The 15,426-nt window shown below is 59.1% G+C and overlaps 1 protein-coding gene across 4 annotated transcripts; it reads right to left on the bottom strand.

Moving 5' to 3' along the window:
• On the bottom strand, positions 2,893 to 12,759 carry ZC3H12A (zinc finger CCCH-type containing 12A). 4 transcript variants are annotated; one of them, XM_021095963.1, is made up of 6 exons: positions 12,635 to 12,759; positions 11,313 to 11,779; positions 6,704 to 6,843; positions 5,547 to 5,781; positions 4,670 to 4,776; positions 2,893 to 4,491 (listed from the first exon to the last, which is right to left on the bottom strand). In XM_021095963.1, the coding sequence occupies exons 2-6, from the start codon at positions 11,705 to 11,707 to the stop codon at positions 3,620 to 3,622; spliced, it is 1,749 nt and encodes a 582-aa protein (XP_020951622.1). In that variant the 5' UTR covers positions 11,708 to 11,779; positions 12,635 to 12,759; the 3' UTR covers positions 2,893 to 3,619. The 4 variants fall into 4 exon arrangements, with proteins under 4 accessions (XP_020951622.1, XP_020951623.1, XP_020951624.1 ...); XM_021095964.1 differs by having other exon boundaries at positions 12,630 to 12,734; XM_021095965.1 differs by lacking the exon at positions 12,635 to 12,759 and adding an exon at positions 11,894 to 12,564.

The following is a 15,426-nucleotide window of genomic DNA, read 5'->3' as shown; positions in this document are numbered from 1 at the left end:
CTGAGAGGCTCTGCCTGGAAGCCAGATTGAGAAAGAGGCCTGGGGGGAGAGGCTTCAAATCCTGGACGGCCAGCCCGGCCAGGCCAAGGCTGCCGGGAAAGCTCAGATGACAGGGCACCGGAGCTGACTCAGTCCCCTGTGAGCCCGGCCCCAGCTGGCACCTGCTGTGCGGGCTCCACTGCCCTTGCCCGTGCCTGCCCATGGGCCAGCAAGGCCAGTCGCGGCTTCCAGACGTTAGCACGGCCAGCCCAGACCTGCTGCCCACTGCCCACTGTGCACCTGCCTCTAGGATGTGCCTGCTCCCCTCCCCGCAAAGCGGAAGCAGCAAATAACCAAGAACTTTGGTCAAGGACCAAGTGTGGGCCTTGGAGTCTACGGACAGACAGCAAGCTGGTGGGAGAGGCAGAGGGGTGAAGGCACCCTACTTCTTCCGGGCCTCCCTCCGAGGCTCTCAGCCTTCACCCCCCACCGCCGTGTGCAGAGAGAGGGGGCTGCGAGGGTGGGGCCGCTGGGGCACCTGGTCTGAGTAGGGGGGTGGCTGGGCCAGCTGACATGCTGGTGGGTCCCCAGGCAGATCTCCACGGCCGTGAGGTGCAGGACTGAGGGCACCCCCACCACCTCCAGGGCCTGAGAGTCACTGCAAACTAGAGTCTGGGGCCCTCTCCTCCTTAGGCTTGTAGGGCCAGCAGATCCCCAGGTCAAGGTCCCGCTCCAATCTGTCCTCTTCTGTGGGACCTTGGGCAAGTCACTCAGCTTTGTCCGTGGCTGATGATAATGAACGGGACAGTCTGGTATTTTAGCTCTCTGTCCGTAAAAACAAACAAAGGGCCATAAGTAGCCTTTACACTGGAATACAGTTCTTGGCTGGAGAAACAAAATCTATAAATAAGGCAATGAGGAGTTCCCTGGTGGCTCAGTGGCTTAAGGACCTGGCATCACTGCTCTGGCATGAGTCCCTGCTGTGGCACAAGTTTCCTCTCTGGCCCAGAACTTCCACATGCTGCAGGTGTGCCCCACCCCCAGTAAAGAAAACGGCAATGATATTTCTTTGTGCAGATGAAAATCTCTGAAGGCGGCTGGTTGCAGCAGGCACAGGGGCACCTTGGAGAGTGTGACGGCTTGTCTTGGCGGAATCACTCCTGCCTCAGTGCAGGCTTCCACAGAGCCTTAGGGAGGGCAAAGAATGAGGTGGGGGCCTCAGGTGCAGGGAAGATCTCCAGGGTGGCCTTTCTGTCAACATGCTGCAGGGCTTTTCTGTGGTAACGCAGTTTCTAGAAAAAAATAGATGCTATAAAAGCTTCACAGACAATAAGGACAAATTAGGTGAAATGTTCAAAGATATAATTATGAAAGCTGTATTTTTTTTCCATCGCGGATGGTGTTTGGAGATCATCTGACAGCCTAGCTTTTCATTTAAAATATTTAACATTTACACCTCATTTAAAAATTTTTTTATTGTAGTTGATTTACAATGTTCTGTCAACTTTGCTGGACAGCAAAGTGACCCAGTTATACATATATACATTCTCTTTCTCATATTACCTTCCATCATGTTCCATCACAAGTGATTGGATATAGTTCCCTGTACTACACAGCAGGACCTATACCTCATTTTTTATCTGGGAAAAAAAAATATATTGGATGGGGGAGGGAGTGGGATGGACTGGGAGTTGGGGGTTAATAGATGCAAACTGTTGCTTTTGGAGTGGAGAAGCAATGAAATCCTGCTCTATAGCACAGGGAACTATATCCAACTATATCTATAGCACATCTAGTCACTTGTGATGGAACGTGATGGAGGATAATGTGAAAAAAAAGAATATATATATGTATAACCGAGTCACTTTGCTGTACTGCAGAAGTTGATAGAACATTGTAAATCAACTATAATAAAAAAAATGACAAAGAAATACATATATTCTGCTTGGCCTCTTCCCTTCCAGGCACAGGTGGGAATGTTGAGATGGTGTGTAGAGGGGAACACACTAAAGGCCCTTGAACGAGCACATAACACAGATAACCCCATGTATTCCTAAAGGGTACAACCCCCATTCCCACTTCACAGATGAGAAGACTGAGACCCAGAGAGGGGCAGTCCCTTGCCTCAGGTGACAAAATTTGTGGCAGAGCTTGTTCCTGTCCCCTGACTGGGGGGGTTACCCTGGCCGGACCTTTCCAGGCCGGTTCCACCTCAGTGCCCCTTACTCTGCTCTGGCCCTGGAGAATGGAGCAGAGCTGAGTTCTGACACCCATCCATGAGCTCCCCTGGAGCTGTCTCCTCAGCCAGATGGCCCCTGGTCACAGGGCAAAGAGAACACCGCCTGGGAGTTCCCGTCGTGGTGCAGTGGTTAATGAATCCGACTAGGAACCATGAGGTTGCGGGTTCGATCCCTGGCCTTGCTCAGTGGGTTAAGGATCCGGTGTTGCTGTGAGCTGTCATGTAGGTTGCAGACGCAGCTTGGATCCCGCGTTGCTGTGGCTCTGGTGTAGGCCGGTGGCTAAAGCTCTGATTAGACCCCTAGCCTGGGAACCTCCATATGCAGTGGGAGCGGCCCAAGAAATGCAAAGACAAAAAAAAAAAAAAAAGAAAAGAAAAGAGGGAGAGAACACAGCCTGTCCCACCCCCTCTCCAGGCTGCAGCCTCAAGACTCCAAGCTCTAATCTGCTTCCTGACACCTTGCCCCTCCGTTCCCAACCTTTCATGCCCTGATCCAAGGCCTCAGGAGGGGTCTCTGCCCTAAAGGGACATGGCCCTCTTGGTGCAATTCCAAAAAACTTCCTTCCAGAGAAGGGTCAGAGAGCTGGTGTGGAGGTGGATCTGGGGTGCGCACCCGCTGACCTTCCATCACCCAGAGGCCAGCTCCACCCCCAAGCACAAAAGACCATTACCTCTTAGAGCGGCTCACATTGGACTTTATTGACGTGTGAGGCAAGGGCTTTCCGCTTAAAATATTTAACGTTTACACCTGTACACACACGCGCGCACACACACACACACACAAAACCTCCCCTTGGGGAAGGGGGAGAAGGGGTGGGGGCAGAGTGCCCTTGACCTCCCCCGCCACCTGGCCCCCAGGGGCTATGGGCTAGGTGAACAGAGTGGGACGGAGAGTGGGTATTAAGAAGCTTAATCTTGCTTACTAACATGAAGCCTCCAGCCCGCAAGAGCACGGATGAGGCCTCATTAGCTTAGAGGAGGGCCCACGGAGGGCGGGCACATGGTGCCCAACGAGCCAGCCAAGGCCCGCATCCCGGGGACGGGGCGGAGGTTGGGGGCCGTGCGCAGGGCCCCCAGCCCAGGCCTCTGCACCCCATGCCTCCCTCCCCGCCCTCCGAGAGAAAGGAGGGTTTGGGCCTCAGCCTTGGACTGACAGCCGTTACTGGCAGCGTCTCCTTAAACTACAGATACAATGTGCATCAACAGGGTGATCGCTTCTGCCCCCCGGGCCGCCAGCTAAAGGTGCCGAGGGGCCAGAACCAATCCTACAGTATCTTTGGTCTGGGGGTTCCCTTGCCTACTCGCATCCTCCCTGCATCCAGCCTCCGGAAGCCCAGCCCGGCAGCCCTCAGAGGCCAGAGGTGCTGCCCGGCGTGGGGTGGGGAGGGTGGGGTGGGCTGACTACTCATTGAGCTGCTGCGACTTGTAGGAGAGGATCTCGGCGGCCAGCTGCTGGGGGTCCAGGAGCTGCGGGAAGCGCTCCATCACGGCCTCCACCAGGTGCGGGGGGAAGACGCCACACAGCTTGGTGTACACGCTGGCTCGCTCTTTGGCCAGGCTGCTTCCCCCGCCCCAGGGGCCCCTGTCGGCCCCAGGGCCCGGCACCCGGGGCTCCTGCAGGACCGGGGCAGGTGGGGGCAGCTGGTAGGGCTCCGACCAGTACTCGCGAGGTGGAAAGGCGGACGGTGGGGGCGCGTAGTCAGCAGGGACACTGAAGTGGCCGGCCCCCACGGGCCGGCCAAAGGCAGAGAAGGCCTGAGTGGCTGGGAGCTTGGCCCCGTAGGGGCTGTAGCCAGTGTAAGGACCCCGGGATGGGCCCGGCTCACCGGGGCCGCCGCCTCGGACCCCCCACAGTTCCGACATCTGGCTCTCCAGGGAGCCGATGCCTGAGTCCAGGCAATCCTGGGAGGTGTACGGGAGCGAGTCCAGCGTCTGTGGGAACCAGTCCGAGGGCCCAAAGCTGCCCCCGCTGCCCCCGCTGGGTGGGAGGCTCCTGCCTGCCTGGGCGAAGGGCTGTGTCAGACCCTCCCGCGGAGTTCCCGGGGTGGCCTGGACCCCCAGCTTCTTCCCCTCCAGGCTGCACTGCTCATGCTCTGTTGGCAGAGAGCCAGGCTGAGGTGGTGATGGCCGCCGGCCATTCTTGTCCTTGCTCGGAGGCCTGGGGGGTGACAGGAGGGCGTTGGCACGGAGCTCGTCAGCCACGGAGCGCTGGGGGCGGCTGGGCCGCTCGGGGTGGAAGAAGCGACACTTGATCCCGTAGGTGCATTTCCTCCCTGGGAGGGAATGGAGAAAATTAAGGGGGGCGGGGGCTCTCAGCAGAGGCGGGAGGGGTGGCAGGGACACACGGGGTGGGGGACCCTGAGAGAAAGAACTTGGGGCACGGGCCGACTGAGGCGAGAGGGCAAGGGGATGAGGGCGGGGGGCTCTGGAGGGTGGAGCTGGGGCTCTTACCATAGGGACACGGCTGCTTCCTGTGCTCGGCCGAGAGCGGCTTCTTACGCAGGAAGTTGTCCAGGCTCGGCCCGTGACGGCCCAAGGGGTCATCGGGGGGCATGAACCTGCGGAGGAGGTGGGAGACATGATGGGGGACATCCCAGTGCCGAGGAGGGGGCTGGACAGGACGCCTTGCTAGGACGAGCAGGAGGGCAGCTCCTAAAGCTGGTGTCTGAGGAGTTCCCGTTGTGGCTCAGGGGATTAAGAACCCGACTGGTATGCATAAGGATGTGGGTGTAATCCTGGTCTCACTCAGTGGGTTAAGGAGCTGGCCTGGCCGTGAGCTGTGGTGCAGGTTGCAGATGCAGCCTGGATCCCCTGTTGCTGTGGCTGTGGTGTAGGTCAGCAGCTGTAGCTCAGATTCAGCCCCTAGCCTGGGAACTTCCATATATTGCAGGTGCGGCCATTAAAAAAACCCAAAAACCCCAAAACAACTGGTGTCTGAGCAGCAGGGCTCTGGGTAGCGTAGTCCTGACAGAGCGGAGGAGGTCCCAGTCCACAGGGCCGCGGCTGCTTTTGGGGCCACTCTTGTGCTGGAGGCTGGCTGAGGTGAGGACCTGAAGCTAAGGCCGCACCCGCTGGCCTCTGGTCAGAGCTGTGGAGCAGGAACCAGAGAGGCCCCCTTGGAGGTGCTGACCTCCTCCTGCCCCCAGACTCCTGCTCCACCCCACAAATTAGAAAGCCCTCTGTCCTCGCCTGACCCCTCCTCAGCGGGGCCATGTCCACTCTGCTCTCAGAGCTGCCTGGGCCCAAGGCCATGGCTCCCCAGCAGGGCCGCCCCAGCCCTGGCCTCCTGAGTCCCCTTGCGTGGTGGCAGGGCGGTGGCAGAGCGTACTTGTCGTTGACGAAGGAGTACATGAGCAGCCGCTCCTCGATGAAGCGCTTCCACTCCTGCCTCTCGCCCTGGAGGTCCCGGTACGTGTCGTTGGAGACCATGATGCCGTCGGACTCGAAGGCCAGCTTCACGATGAAGCGGTCGTCGTAGCATACCACGCGTTTGCCGCCCACACGCCGCGACGGTGTGAACACCAGGATCTTCTTCTTCTCCAGGTCCCGCAGGATATGCTGGTCTGGGGGTGACAGGGACCCAGGTCAGGGCCCAACCTGGACCCAGGGCCAGCCGGCAGAGCTCCCTGACCCCCCCAGAGACCAGGCCCAGGGTCATGAGGGCAGGAAGCAGCTCTGCAGCGGGCCGGCCTCACTGGGCCTGGGGCATGTATATGCTTTGCTGCCTGAAGACCAAGAACCCCTGAGAACGGGTGGGCAGGTCCCGCTCAGCCCAGACTCCCGAGTAGAGCTGGGCCTGGGCCGCCTCCTTCCCCCCTCCTGGACACCAGGTCTGGTCGCCCTGGCAGCGGGCTTGGCTCTGGTGCTCGCCCAGCCCACTCTGGAGTTGGGGCCAGAGGAGTGTCCAGGCTCTGTCCCCTGCAGAGTCAGCGAGCCTGCCCCCAGATCTCTCAATAAACTCCTATTTTCCTCCCAAAGGCTGGGGGCTCGTGCAAGAGCAGGAATGGCAAGGGCAGGCATCTGCTGAGCATTTGCTATGTACCAGGTGCTCTTCTGAGCACTTATCGACTCCTGTGATCCTCATGCTAACCCTGTGAGGTTATCCAACCCTCACCCTGTCCCATGTCCCAGCAGAGGAGCATGTGGCTCAGAGAAAGGTGAGCCAGAAGGGACTGAGCTAGGACTCCAGAGCCCACAGGGCCCAGCCACTGTGCCATGCTGCCCTTGTGCCACTGGGAACCTGGCAAGAGAGTGCCCCCACTTGATGAGGGAGGTGCCCGGTACCTGGGGGCAGAGGCTGCCCTAGGCGACCTCCAAGGACCGTTGTTCCGAGCAGGATGCTGAGGACAGTAACAGCCGGGAAAAGAAATGCTGGTCCCTGCCCGAGGCCTAGAAGCTGTTGCTCACACTCAAAGGGTCTCTCTGGAGGAGGACCAGGGCTCCCGGGGGGAGTGAGACCAGGCCCCTCCTGGGGGTGCCACTAACCTGTGATGGGCGCATCAGGCCGAGGTTGCTCCTTCCTCCAGGATGGTACAAACACCGTGATGTCTGTGTGGCCCCGCTCCAGAAACCAGTTCACTGCCAGGAGGATGCCCCGGCAGGAGAAGACTTCCTTGTTCCCGTGGCTGGGGAGGAGAGGAGGGCAGGGTCAGCCTGCTGTCCCCGAAGCCAGCTGAGCTCAGTCAACGCACCCCCCCGCCTCACCCGACCTCTGGCTGGGGGCCCAAGGCCTGTATTCCCCTGCTGGTTCCCACAAAACCCGGGATGGCCAGGCCTGGGACTTTCCCTGAGGTTCTGTCTCCTACAATGAGGAGACGCCCAGGAATCTGGCAGCACCCGCTCCCTACATGGGGGAGGGTCAGGCCGCTTACAACACACCTGGGGGTGGGGGAAAGGCGCTGGGACCACAGGGACACAGCTGTGCCCAGACGGACTGAGTCACCACCCCTCCCTCGCCGGGTGGGGGCAGGGCAAGAGAAACCAGATTGCACCGGATTCAATTTGGATTAAAGTTCAGTCCTATGCAAACCGCTGGGGCTGGGGCTGAGGAGGGCGAGGGGGGAAAGCAGCTTTGATTCCACCTTCAACATGGGGCAGGAGGCTGCTGCGGGGCCTTTCAGCCTGAAAGTGAAAGGACAGTTCTTTTCCCCCCAAGCCTGCCAGTTCCCCAAAACACCAGGACTGCCTGTCTTCTCCTCACCCCTCTGGGGAGGGCATGACCCAAGGCAGAAAGATGGTCTGAAGACACAGGGGAGGGGGACTCTGCTGGCCGGAGAGCTGGGAGCTGGGACACCCCTGGCTGTGGTCTGACCTCGCCCCATCTGAACGTGGCTAGATCCTAAAGCAACCCCGAGGTTGCTCGGGCTCAGCTTCTCTGTCTGGAAAATGGGCCCTGCAGTCTGCAGCCTCCTTAAGAAGGGCCGGTGACAGCGGGACAATGTCTGCCTGAGGCCAGAGACCCAGAGACCGACCGACCAAGTGGAGGTTCTAGCTGACTTCCTGGGGGGTGGGCTCCCAGGGAATTAATACGGGGGCGGGGGGGTCACAGTAGGGCTCTAGGACCAGACTAGGGGGCTGGAAGGGGCCGAGCTGGGGCTCCCTCCCCCAACGGCCCCTGTGCCTCACTAACCCCTCAGTGAACAACTCAGACTCAAATTTGGCAAATAAAACCGAATAAACGTTACGCAAAAGAGGCAACTCCATGGCCAACCACATCCTGTGGGTGGCTTTTGGGGGGGCGATAGCTGGAGCCCCAAGAGAATGTAGAAGAGAGGTGGGGCAGCTGGCGGGCTGGGGGTGCACGGAGGCTGTCCAGGGAGTGAGGCAGGGACTCCCGGCTGAAGGTCTCTGTAAATTGTAGGGGAGGCAAAGTCCAGCCCCAAGGCAGCGCTCATCCCTGCCAGGTGAGGCCTCCCTGCCATCCGCCAGGCCAGCCCGCTTATAATAAAAGTTAACCAGTGAGGTCCTGCTAGACAGCACAGGGAACTGTATCCACTCACTTGTGATGGAACATGATAGAAGATAACAGGAGAAAAGGAATGTATGTATATATGTATATATACGTATAACTGGGTCACTTTGCTGTGCAGTAAGAATTAACAGAACTTGGTAAAACAACTATAAAGAAAAAAAAGGTTAGCATTTACTGCGAGCTGTGAGCCAGGCCCTGATCTACATGCTTCATACAGAATCCTCAGCAAGCCTCTGAAGAGGGTCCTATCACAAAAGGCTCCTTGCCCCTTTATTTAGATGAGGGAACTGGTCCATGGAGGGCAACCAGCTGCCAGCACCGCGCAGCAGCAATGGTGGAAGGGAGATGCAAACCCAGAGGCTGTGTTCAGAACCACCACGGGTGCTTATGACAGCTAAGGTCTGAAGACAAGGGCCAACCCTGACAAGGGACCCAGAGTGGGGACTAGCAGGTACAGCGCTCCGACTGGAGGACAGGCATGTCATACACCTCCTGGCTTCATCCTTACAAGGCTCTGACTCATCTAAGACCCCCTGGCGACTGGTAAGAGACAGAACTTGACCCCAGGTCGGGGTAGGGGGTGGGGGGCTACTGGATCGCCCTCCTACCCCTGACGGAAGGGATGTTTATTTAGGAGGGAAGAAAGCTCTTGAACTTAGTCTAGGCAAAGGGTTCAGAGGGGGCGGCAGGCGGGGAACAGGGACAATCGTGCATCTTGCCAACTCCTGTTCCTCCGTCAGCACCCAGGGGAGGGGTCGCTGCCTCTGAGAAGCCCTTCCTGGCCTGGCTGCAAGATGGGTCAGGTCCCTGGTGTCTTCGCGACACCCCGTGCTTCCCCTGCTCTGTCTCCCCGGGACCGTGGGGCTGTGACCACCTCTGGCCTGGATCCCTGCCTCAGGAATGCAGGCTACACACGTACCTGGCCACCTCCTTTGGTCCACAAGTGTCCAACCTGCAGAGGCCCCATCTCAGGCTGGCATGTGCAAGCCTGGGGACTGAACGGGGACTTCTGGGGTAGGGCACTGCCTCTGGGCATCAGAAGTCCTGGCTGGGACAAGTCTGCTCTCGGCTGCCCCCGCCCCCAGAATATTCCACAATCAGGCAGTCAGAAGCCTTACTCTCAGCAGAAGTGGAACACAACATCCATCCAGTCCCGGATGTTGCCCTTCCAAGGCGGGTATGTGGCCCCCTACAGGGTCCCTGTCACTGCCAGGGAGAAGCTCTGCTGGCACAGGAAAACCAGGCATCCTCCCGCCGCCACCGCAGTCCCGTCTGCCCAGAAGGTCAGGGCCCCCAGCCTGGCTAATGACACTGGTGAGATGTGCCATGGTGTAGGAGACTCCAGCTCGGTGGCTCCCGCCCGAGGGCAGAGAGCAGGGCTGAGTTGGGCTACCCAGGTGAAAAGATCTGCCTGGGCTGGGCCCAGCGACTGGGGAAAAATTCCCTTAGAAGGAAACAGAGGTGAATTTCCCCACGATTTGCATACGGCAGGGGCTGGCCCGCCTGCCCCTCGGGGGGGGGGAGGGGGCAGGAGGGCAGCAACCCAGCCGCAGCGGGGACAGGAAGTTCGAGGCTGGAATTCCCCTCCTGCTCCTGCCCCAGCTCAGAAAACCCCTGCGGCTCAGCCTCCGGCCTCCCCTCCACCCCCCGCCCCTCCTCCTGCCCAGGCCCCTCCTCCTCCTACCGGGACACAAACACACGGAGCACATGGCTGCCCCTGGGGCTCCGTGCTCTGGGGCCCTACCCCCAGAGGAAGGGGTCACAGACGCACCCCAGCTCCTGACCCAGCTAACTGCTGGAGCCTGAGAGGGGTCCCCTGACTCTTACTAAAGCACACGCTGTGACCGGTTACAGCTGGCCCGCGGGAGCCGGCTTGCCTCCATGTCCACCTGGGCCCAGCCCATTTCAGAGAAGTGAAGACGGACCACCAAGGTGGCCGGAATAGGGCCACCTGTGCACTTGCTGAGCTGGGCCAGGACCAGCCAGACAGCTGACTTGCCCCCAGGGAGGCCAGGTGTGGGAGGGGCAGGGGGGCCAAAGGCACAGAGCTGGCTCAGGAGGTACCCCCCCCCCAGGGACCCCTCAGGGAAGCTGAGGAAGAAGCCCTACCCACCCCACACCCATGTCTGGGGTCTCCCTGTCCGCACCCACAGGAACGTTTCCTTGTGAACCATCCACCCAATCCTGACTCAGCAGCCTGCCTGGAAGGGACTGGGAGAAAACAGGGCCGGAGGGCAGGGCCTGGATGGAAAGGAGGTCTGGGCTTCCCAGAGCCAGTGGCAGCCCTGTGCCCCCTTCCCTGTGAGAGCCTTGCTGGGGAGACAGGGGGGGTGGTTCCTGGGGTTGAGTCCTGGCTCTGGCCCCCAGGGAGCCCCCGGAGCCCTGTCCAGCCCAAGTGGCTCAGGCTGAAGCAGAGGGGACCTAAGTCACAGCTCCCCTGAAGCCAAAGCATCAGGCCAGCCACACACACCCGATGTAGATAGAGCCAGATCCTCAAGGTTACTCTCGGTCATAGCTACAAAGCCCTCAAGAGCTGGGCCGGCTTCCTCGGGAGCCCAGGTCTGGGACAACAAGGACTCAGAAGTCTGAGACCCTCCCCGAAGAGCAGTGACAGTAACAACCACTACTACAGATTACTAAGCTCTTACTTCTCTCCAGGTTCTGTGCGCTTACTGCTCACAGCTCACAGCCTGAGGGGTGGGTTAGCCCCATCTCTGGGAGGAGGGAAGGAGCCTCCTGGAGGGGCGGGCTGGAGCCCAAGGCCTGATCCCTTAACCTTGTCACAGGAGAGAAACCGAGACCAAGTGCTGGCCCTCACAAAGAGCCTAAGGCTGCTCTGGAGAAATAAAGACTTGAGCTCAAATCCCTGCTCTGGCACTTAACAGTAGTGTGACCCTGAGCAACTCTCTGAGTCCCTAAAACATCCTGAAACCCACTCCCAAGAAGCCGTGAGGACTAAGAGAGCGTCCAGGCACACAGAAGGGCCCCCAGAAAGGGCTTTCCCTGCCTCCAGACCGGTCTGAGACGAGGTCAAACTCCTTCCTAAGGTCCTTTCTACCAGAGGTGCAGAGACACAGGGCCACCATTCCCGGCCACCGTCTTGGCCACAGAAGTGACATGTACCTCATGGCCACGTTGCTCCCATCGATGACCACGGGCCTCAGGTCACCACCCTCCTTGTCCTCCTCAGAGGGTGAGGGTTCCACGGTGGGAGCCTTGGGGGTGCCCCCACCACGGGGGACCAGAGGCAGCTGAGGGCAGGGGTCCGGTGACACCTGGCACTCCCGCTCGGCCGCTGACCCATGCTTCACCAGCTCGCCCAGCACTGTGTTGGTGTCTGCCTGGACCCCCAGCTTCTGCAGGACACTGTGGATCTCGGCAGAGGAGTAGCCCAGCTTCCGGAAGAAGTCAACCTTCATCTGTAGCTCCGTGGTCATCACCTCCTCGGCAGTGGGCTCCTGGGCCGGCCTTGGGGTCTCTCGGCAGCTTTTGTGGTCTTCAAGTTCCCACAGATTCATGGTGGGGCCGGGTGGGCCTCTTTCCACTGGCCACTCACAGCTCAGACTGGTGAAAGGCACTTGTCACAGCTCCTGGAGGACAAGCACAAAAGTTAGGGACGGGGAATGATTCTCTCCAACTCCCACCCCATCCAAGAGGATGAGGCCACACTAGGGGCAGTATGAAAAGCCATTTGGGGGTGTTACCTCTGTTATTCCTCCAAAAGCCCTCCCAGGGAGGGATCCTCAAGTCCCATTACATAAAGGATGAAACTGAGCCACAGACAGTAAGAACTTGCTCAAGGTCATCCAGCTGTTAGCGGGTGGGGCAAGGATTTGAACTTAGGCAGTCTGATTACTCCTCCCCCTCTACCCTCAGCCCTCCCCCTCCTCGACAAACTCAGGGACCCAGAAGTCGCGGGTGGCCTTCGAGGGCCTCGCCGCGCCCCCACAGCCGCGGGGCGGGGTTTTCAGATGGAAACCCGCTGGGTTGCAAGTGCGCTAGAAGGGGGGCGGGGGTTCCCCGTCGAAACCATCAACCATCGTCTTCTCCAGTCCGTCTGCCGCGTGCTTGGAACCCAGGCTCAGGAGGCGGAGGGCCAGTGGCCAGACGCCCGGACCGGGGGAGGGGAAGTTTCCGGGGCGACCCACCACCAGCGAGAAAAGTTGCCGGGAAACTCTGGTTGGCCTCCGGGCTCGGTGACGCGGAGGCTGTCCCGGCCCAGAGCCTCTCGCTCGGCTCCCCCTCCAGACTTCGGTCTTCCTACTCCCAGGATCCCCCAACTTGGGCTAAGTTGGAAGCGGTCCCGAGGACCGGCGAGGCCGGAGGGGACAGGCCCCACGTCCCTCCGGCTCCGGTCAGTCCCAGCCTGCGCCCACCCCACCCCCCCTCCGCCCGCCCCGAGGTCCGCGCCCCCGCCGCGCGCGCGCGCGCGCGCCTCACCCCACCGTGCGCCGGCCGCGGCGGGCGGCGTCTCCATGGGGCCGAGTCCCGGAGGCTAGGCCGGCGGCGCCTTTATACCGGGCGGGTGGGCGGGCAGGTGGCGTTCGGGACCGTGACGCGGAAGCTGGGCAGGGGAGGCGAGAGCCGGCCCGAGCGGCAGGGGGCGGAGCGGCCACCGCCCCTTCCTGCTCCGCCCCCTGCGCCGCCCCGCCCCGCCCTGGCCTCCGGCCCCGCCCCCGCAGCCGGAGCGCGCTCTGCCCGGCCAGGAATGTGGTCAGCGGTCGCCGTTCGCAGCCCCTTATTTGAGCCTCGAGGCGCCCCCGGGGCGGCGCGATCTGCAGGGCAGGAGTGTACGGCCAACAGGCATAAGGTAAGCCCAGGTTGGACCAGGTAAGCGATCCGAGTCTGGCGCGGGCTGACCGAGAGTACGGCAGTACAACACAGGTATAGCTGCGGTCGTTCAGACTTAAGTATGCGGAAGGTACAGTCTGGGGTGCATCGAGTGAATCAAGTGCACAAAGGTTGGTCCACACACCACGGGAGGCAGAGCCATGGTTATAAAGACAGGTACACCCAGGCGGGCACCTTTCTCATTGAGACAGGAAGACTCAACAGGTAACCGTGACTGGAGCAGGTACACAGAAGTGGGGCCCCACCCAGGGCCAAGTACATTTTTTTTTTTTTTTTTTCTGAAATAAGGACCTTGCTGGGATAGAAAGGCAGGTACAACCTGCCTTGTCCCAGCTGGAAAGACTTGCAAGCAGCACCAGGAGCTCCAGTTCCATGGCACCAGGTGCCACCTATGTCACTTTTGAAATCACCAGTGACCCCACCTAGCTAACTCCCTGCTTTGTTGCCTGGTCATCTTTAAAGACCCCGAAGGATCTCCACGTCAGTGCCCCCCAGGCACAGCAACCCCAGGAGCTGGCCTCCAGGAGAGAGAGAAAACAAGCCTTCCCCCAGATCACATCCAGGGCTGGGCTCCTCTCTGTGCTCCCCACCACTCCTGCTGAGCACTGTGTGTGCCGGTAGCCTTAATCTTCACACAAGGGCCACTTTTAGAGTTGAGAAAAGTTCAGTGAAAAGTGCTGTATATTTAGACATGTGCTCATGTGTAGTAACTCCCTTTAAGATAGTAAGAATATTAAATGAGTCCAGATTAATCAGCATAATGATGATAGTCAACCACAGCGATAATGCCTCGCATTTATGGAGGACTCACTGGGCGGCAGGCACGGTGCCAACGCCTTGCAGACACTTCCGTGCCTTTGCATCTCTCCTCCTCGGCCCAGGAGTGCTCTCCCCTTCTTCCCTGGCTACAGCTGCCTGGCCAATTCTGTTCCTCTTTTGGATGATGTCACCTCCTCTGTGAGGCCTGCCCAGACTCCTTTGGTGCTGAGTTGCTTCCTCCTTAGTGCTCCCACAGCACCCTGCCTGTGTCCCTACGTGCTGGATTGTGATTGCCTGCTTGGACCGCCTCCGGGGCCAGGGCCGGGCTGGGACTCCGCCTGTAATCCCTGGCCCCGTGCTACCCAGCACTGTGCCAGTGGGAGCCAGCAGGGCTGGGGGATGAGTCACGCAGCTCCGTGTCCTCCCAGAGTGAGCTGCAGTCTCGCTCTCTTCCGGCTTGTAAAGGCAGCTCTTTCCCGAGAAGCTGACTCTCTTCTGCAGAACGCAGGGCTGCTCTGGGGAAACCCTCCTCCACTTACCCCTGGATTTTGCACACCCCGGCCCCAAACCCCAGGAGACCTCTGGATCAAATGTGCCGAGCCCACACCCCTTCCTCTGCCTCTTGCATGCCGGTCCCAGTGGCTTGGCTTGCCAGCTTCCTTCCTGGAGCCTTCCTGCTCTCCTGCCATCTGCCTTCACCTGGCCAGCCTGGGCGGGGTCTGCAGAGTTCCAGGAATGGTCACCCACTAGATGGGCGATGGGGAGAGGTTGGAGAGGGAAAGGTCCCAGGAATTACTTTGCCCTTTGGTAACTCCACTGGGAAGCTCAGATGGGAGCACACAGGAGCTAGGTCACCTCTGTAGGAAGAGTGGGCAGACTGCCCCCGAGCCTTAGCAGAGTGGTTTTGCAGAGGTTCAGTTCCACAAGGTCTCTTGGAAATGGAGAAAGGGACAGATTCCTTTCATGTTTTGAGCTCCTAGTATGTTTTACATTTTATTTTATTTTTCTATTCTATTCATTTTCTTTTTTCTTTACTTTTCTTTTCTTTTCTGTGCCCATGGCATACATTTGGGCCAGGGATCAAACCTATGTCACAGTAGTGACAACACCGGATCCTTAAACACTAGGCTACCAGGGAACTCCAGCTTCCAGTATATTTTAAAAAGACTTGTCACAGTAGAGCTACAAAAATTGAAGTGTGGGAGTTCCCTGGTGACACAACAAGTTAAGGATCCAGCGTTGTCACTGAAGTAGCTTGGGTCACTGCTGTGGCTTGGGTTCAGTCCCTGGCCCGGGAACTTCCACACACCACAGGTGTGGCCAGAAAAAATTGAATTGTGTTTTAAAATTTAATCGAGTTTTCACTGTGGTGCAACAGATTAAGGATCCAGTGTTGTCTCTGTGGTGGTACAGGTTCAATCCCCAGTCTGGAGCAGTGGGTTAAGGATCCATTGTTGCCCCAGCTGTGGCATAGGGCCCATCTGTGGCTTGGATTTGCTCCCTGGCCAGGGAACTTCCATATGCTGTGGGTGTGGCTGAAAAAAAAAAGAAAAAAAAATTAATTGAACAAGTTAACTCTTTCTTTTCTTTTAGATGAGAGTTGCAACATTTATTTCAGGTTCTTTCT

Source organism: Sus scrofa, chromosome 6 (genome assembly GCF_000003025.6).
Source record: "Sus scrofa isolate TJ Tabasco breed Duroc chromosome 6, Sscrofa11.1, whole genome shotgun sequence".
NCBI lineage: Eukaryota > Metazoa > Chordata > Mammalia > Artiodactyla > Suidae > Sus > Sus scrofa.
This window is presented reverse-complemented; position numbering and strand designations above follow the sequence as displayed.